The 6,000-nt window shown below is 41.4% G+C and overlaps 1 protein-coding gene across 3 annotated transcripts in view; it reads left to right on the top strand.

Annotated features, from left to right (window-relative positions):
* The first annotated feature begins 239 nt into the window (after positions 1 to 239).
* Positions 240 to 6,000, top strand: part of LOC141763106 (uncharacterized) — a 34,776-nt gene continuing 29,015 nt past the window's right edge. For 2 of the 3 annotated variants that reach the window (XM_074627431.1, XM_074627426.1), the window contains exon 1: positions 240 to 826. In XM_074627431.1, coding sequence (XP_074483532.1) covers positions 532 to 826 — 295 coding nt within the window. In that variant the 5' untranslated portion in view covers positions 240 to 531. The remainder of the gene's footprint in view (positions 827 to 6,000) is intronic. The other variant, XM_074627440.1, reaches the window with a different exon arrangement.

The raw sequence follows: 6,000 nt of genomic DNA, 5'->3' as shown, positions 1-6,000 counted from the left end.
GAGAGGAACATCTTGCGTGACAAGATATATGAGCTAGAGCGGGGATGGAACTTGGAAGGGATTTTAGGGATGCGTGAGATAATGAGGGAATGTTGCAAGGCTCTCTTTATTTTTCATAAAAATACAGGATTCGATCATAAGATATAGTTGTTGTTGTTGTTTTTATTATTATTATTATTATTGTTATTTTGAATCTTGCCTTAAACATCATGTAACCTGAAGTATCTAAAGCCCTGATATTACACACTACAGTAGGAACAGTAGGTGGCGGTATGCACCTATACTCGTTGGTTTGCGATCCGCCATTAATCAGAGAAGAAGAAGAAGAAGAAGTAGTATGTTTGTGATCGGAGCCTGTGACCAGAGGGGTAGACGGTGCTTTAGCTAAGCCTTCCTTCACTTGCTCAACACTTAAACCCGTCGAGTTTCCACTACAGCTGTAATAGCTCCTGATCCTGCGGGGGGAGTTGAACGGTATTAACAGAAGGACGGAGCCGCCGGAGAGCCACCGAGCCACCGCCTGTAGGGACCATGTCCAGCCGCCTGGCCTTCCAGACCCAGATGGCCTCCATCATGGAGGTCCTTGCTAACGCAGCAGTGGCGGAGATCTGTAAGCTGGTGGACGACGACTATGCGGTGGTGAGTTTACAGATGTCTCAGTGCCAGAAAGAGAACAAAGCCCTGAAGAGGAAGCTGCATCTGCTGGAGCTGAAGATGGCCCGAGGCAACGCCGAGAGGAGGCTGCGGGAGAGCGCCATGAACAGCAGCCGAGCGAGGGGGCAGATCCACGGGAGCGACAGGCTGCGGGAGTCCTCGCCTTCCACCGGTAAGACGACCACAATACTAATGCATCACTGCATCATCAAACCCACTCTTTAACACTGAATGTATTGTCTGTTTCCGGCCTGTTAGGGTCTAAAGGTTGATTCTGCCAGGATGAACACACACATCCTGCTAACTGCAGAGGCAACACACCTTTTAGTACCAACATGTATTTAGGTGCAAGACGCGTTAAACCAGCTGTTATAGTTTAATCAAAGTTACTGTAGGCTCCGTCACAATGAACTGACTCCGGCTGTGATCTCCAGTACCCTGACTACCATACTACCATACTATTTAGTATGCTCCATTACATAGGCTAGCATGGCAAATGCAGTATGCCAAAAATACCAGGATGGCCTTCTAGATCCATTCGCATTTTGCGGTTTATAAGCCCGGTTAGGAAGGATCCTGACGGAGTGAGATGACCCTCTCAGTACCTCAGTAGCAGCCATGATAAGAGCTGTTAGAATCCTCTAAATGTTGAGGAAAGGAGCTTCAATGCTTCCTTTATTATCTCCTTTAGCAGAGGATACACTGGAGCATCCTTTACCAAAGGAAAGGAGAGAATAACATCCCACAATTCCTTGCGGCCGCAGCATTTGAAGAGACGCACCATTCTGCCGTTCATAATAACAAACGATATGCTGATCTTGCATATTATTTTCATACACTCATATACTTATTGGGATTCATGTTTAATAAAGGTGGACAGTGACAACCATTTCGTTTCACTTTATTTTTAATTAATTATTTATTTTGAACATGTAACAAATACCTCAGTAAAACACAAAACAAGAATAACTAATAAAATTAACAGTAAACAATCTGGATTAACTAATAATAATTAATAATAATTCATTAACTAATAATCAACATAAATAAATATTACATGTCCAAAGAGAAGTTGGAAGAAGTATATGGTCCTACACCTTCTCCATAACTCCAACAATTAACTCAATATCTATCATATATTGCTTTGTTCATTGGTAATGAAGTGATATTTATCACCGGTTGTCCTCGTTAGGTCAGATGATCTTTATTATCTGTTGATGGAGTGTTCCAGCAGCAGGAGGATCTGTGGTATCTCTCTTTCACACACAGCGGGTGAAGCAGTCTGTCACTGAAAGACCTATTTAACAACACACGGGGAGAGCAGCGCCTTTTGTAGTCCACCTTCAGAACATTGTAGTTTCACCATGGCAGACTCACGTCACTAACATCCGCCGCTGTCGCATCATAATGACGAAGTCTAGTTAAAGAGCAGTTGGATTCTCTGAACAACGCGGTTGTCTTTTCCTAAGTCCTTCTGAATTCTCCTTCTCATCTTTCCTTGACCTCATGACGTTTTCCATCGAGGTCAAGGAAAAGTGGTTAGGAGAAGTGGTTAGGACGTTAGGATGTAATCTTTTGACTTCTCGAAAGCAACCAAGCTTTTCTGGCTTTTCTGACCCACAATCCTCTGCGCAGCTGTCCAGCGGATATATGAGCAAGAGGGTCAAAGTTCAAGGAGCAATGTTATGAAGAAGTAGTATGTCCCAGTTGTATGCATACTGCATGCAACAGTAGGTAGGCTACTTTAGGCTGCAGTCTGTATGAAAAGTAAAAAGAAGAAGTATGCGATTTGGAAAGTATCCTGGGTCTTTCAGCTGGTTCAGGAAGATGACATGAGAGGAGGCAGCAGTCAGTAGCTTTAGCTTCTGGTTAACAGACATCAGAGGCTGTGTCATAAGTATATTCCCATATACTGATATATTCCTATCTGTACTATTCAGCTAACTGACCGCTCACTTCAGATTTGACCAAACTGTGGCTTGTAAACACCTCACTGGACACTGCCAGGTTAAGAAATAGTTTCAGTGCATATTTTAATAAATGTATGATAATAACTCTCTGATGCTACATTAAGGCTACAGAATTGACATTGGAGTTTTATTTGATTCAATACTTGGAGCCGATGTAGTACCTTTAGTGCTCCACCCTAGTGACTGCACACACTCCAATGATTCACTACATTAGGATCAACAATGGCATTTGTCAAGAATATTTTCATAATGCATAACATGCTACCCCCAGTCCATCTTTTAAGACATTTGTCATCATATAAAGGCCATACAAATTCAAAATGACATTAGAAAATCAAAAACAAATGTTGTTGGCTCACAACATGTATGCAGAGCTCCAGACTAGGGATGTGCATTCTAAGCAAAAACATTATTCAAAAATCACTGAATTAATCGATTACCTTTTGAAAATCACCGCTTTTTTCTGATTAGATTCAGGTGGTCAAGTGTCAAGGTCACTGACCTCACAAAACACGTTTTTTGCCCCTTAGCAGAGAAACACCCCCAAAACATAATGTTTCCACCTCCATGCTTGACGGTGGGGATGGTGTTCTTGGGGTTATAGTCGGCATTTCTCTTCCTCCAAACACGGCGAGTCGAGTTGATGCCAAAGAGCTCGATTTTGGTCTCATCTGACCACATCACCTTCTCCCAAGCCTTCTCTGAATCATTCAGGTGTTCATTGGCAAACAGACGGGCCTGTGCATGTTCCTTCTTGAGCAGGGGGACATTGCGGGCGCTGCAGGATTTTAATCCATTACGGCGTAGTGTGTTACCAATGGTTTTCTTGGTGATTGTGGTCCCAGCTGTCTTGAGATCATTAAGAAGTTCCTCCCGTGTAGTTCTGGGCTGATCCCTCACCTTTCTCATGATCATTGATACCCCACGAGACGAGATCTTGCATGGAGCCCCAGACAGAGGGCGATTGATGGTCATTTTGTGTTTCTTCCATTTCCGAATAATGGCACCAACAGTTGTCTCCTTCTCACCAAGCTGCTTGCCGATGGTCTTGTAGCCCATTCCAGTCTTGTGCAGGTCTACAATCTTGTCCCTGACGTCCTTAGAGAGCTCTTTGGTCTTGCCCATGGTGGAGAGGTTGGAATCTGACAGGTGTCTTTTATACAGGTCACGAGTTGAGACAGGTGTCTTTTATACAGGTAATGAGTTGAGACAGATGTCTTTTATACAGGTAATGAGTTGAGACAGGTGTCTTTTATACAGGTAATGAGTTGAGACAGGTGTATTTTATACAGGTCACGAGTTGAGACAGGTGTCTTTTACACAGGTCACGAGTTGAGATTCAGAGTATTTTCTTAAAGCGAGAGGACTAATCTAACCGGTCTGTGGGGGCCAGAATTCTTGCTGGTTGCTAGGGGATCAAATATTTATTTCCCACAATCAATCAAATGCAAATCAATTTATAACTTTTATATGATGTGATTTTCTGGATTTTTTTTTTATATTCTGTCTCTCACTGTTAAAATAAACCTACCATTAAAATTATAGAGCGTTCTTTTCTTTGTCAGTGGGCAAACTTACAAAATCGGCAAGGGATCAAATACTTATTTCCTCCACTGTAAATGATATTTATAATGAAATTAAATAGACATTAAAAGGCAAACTCTATGTAGAAAGAAAGGGCTGACAGCAGCAGCAGAAACGCAGCAGACACGCAGCTGAAATGCAGCTGGTGTGAACGCCGGCACGTGTATCACACAGCAACCACGCGCTCCTGACGTTCCCAGTGTGGATGAGGCTTATGGCATATGCACACTTACTTTTCATGATTTTATTTCAGCTTTTAATACTCTCTAGCCTTATTTATTACTGGATAAACTGAAACAGATGAATGTAAATCCTTTTATTATCAAATGGTATTTTTCTTTTCTAACTGAGTCCAACATGTAAAGGTAAATAAAGCAATATCTGATCCTAAATCTATTAGCCCAGGTTCCCCCCAAGGGAATGTTATATAATATGATTTTATTGGGGACTAATACATTGTGACTTGATTATTTACTATCCAGTTTGATAACACCTGTTTTTTATTATTTGAAACTTAGCTAAAAGAACTACTGTCTCACAATCAACATGTGGATTTAAGCATGTATATGCATGAGTGTATGTACAGTCTGTTCTGTGTGTGTATGTGCATTGTGACTTTGGCAATTGTGTTGTGTGATGCAGCAGCTTGTAGCCCAAGTATATCTTACCTTACCTTATCTTATCAATTATAATAAATTATAATAGGTCTGCTGATTTGTCCCTCTCACTGCATGTATTAACAACTTCATTCTCTTATCATATTACGGAGAAGCCTAAATCGGTAGGGGACGGTAGGGACATGTCACTTCCAATATCTGCTGAATTGTCCCTAGACATGATTTTGATCAAAAAAGCTGCTCTAATACAGACGTAAATTAGTGAGAGAATAAGATAAGCCATAAAGGTGGAATTCTAGTTTTTCAGTTACGACAGACGGCAAATGTTTGAGTCTAGAAAAAAATAATAATCTGAGTATTAGAGAATTAAGTTATAATATTACGAGACCAGCAGCTCTGTGTCTGTGTCTTTGCATCCCCCTCACTTATAGACACCTTTGCTCTGTTTGAGACTGTCTCCAGACTCCAGGATGCTTCCCACTGAAAAACTGAGGAACATTGTTTGGACAATAAGACACACAGTTAGTTTCAGTTCTCCACCCCTGAAGAAGTGCAGCTGTCTCATCCAAAGACCAGAGTCCCAGATGGGGTTATGTGTTTGTCAGATGGTCGGAATAATATAATGTAGAGCAGACTATAGGGAAGGTGGATTTTTTTCTTTATTCTCGTAATATTACAACTTTTTCCTCAAAATATCACAACTTTATTCTCGACTTCTCAGAGAGCACAGATATGTGGGACATGTTTTGAATGTGCAGAAAGTTTTGAACATAAGCAGAAATCTTGCTGAAACATTTATGAGCTATTAAAGTTCTGTGGTATATAAATTAGTTTAAATGCCTTGATGTATCATTGAGGTGAATAGGTGCCACATGTAGGGCTGACCCAAATGTTTCGACCTTTGCCATGGTAATTGACCTCCAAATTAGTATTCGAATGCTTCGTCCCAAAATAGCCCATGAAATAAGGAGTAATCCCACAACATTATCCATTATTCATATTCAGCATTAATTGTTTTTCTCAGATGGATATCGATGTTAGTACAGTAGTGCGGCAGCGCCACTAAAACGGGGGAGATGAAGACAGACTGAGAGAAGAACTTGTCAGCCTGCTGCGCTGCGCCTTGCAGTGAAGCTTTGAATACCTTCGAACATTTCTCACCGAAGCTTCAAAGC

Source organism: Sebastes fasciatus, chromosome 3, assembly GCF_043250625.1.
Source record: "Sebastes fasciatus isolate fSebFas1 chromosome 3, fSebFas1.pri, whole genome shotgun sequence".
Taxonomy (NCBI): Eukaryota; Metazoa; Chordata; class Actinopteri; order Perciformes; family Sebastidae; genus Sebastes; species Sebastes fasciatus.
The sequence above is the reverse complement of the archived record's forward strand: the minus strand, read 5'-3'. Positions and strand labels throughout refer to the sequence as shown.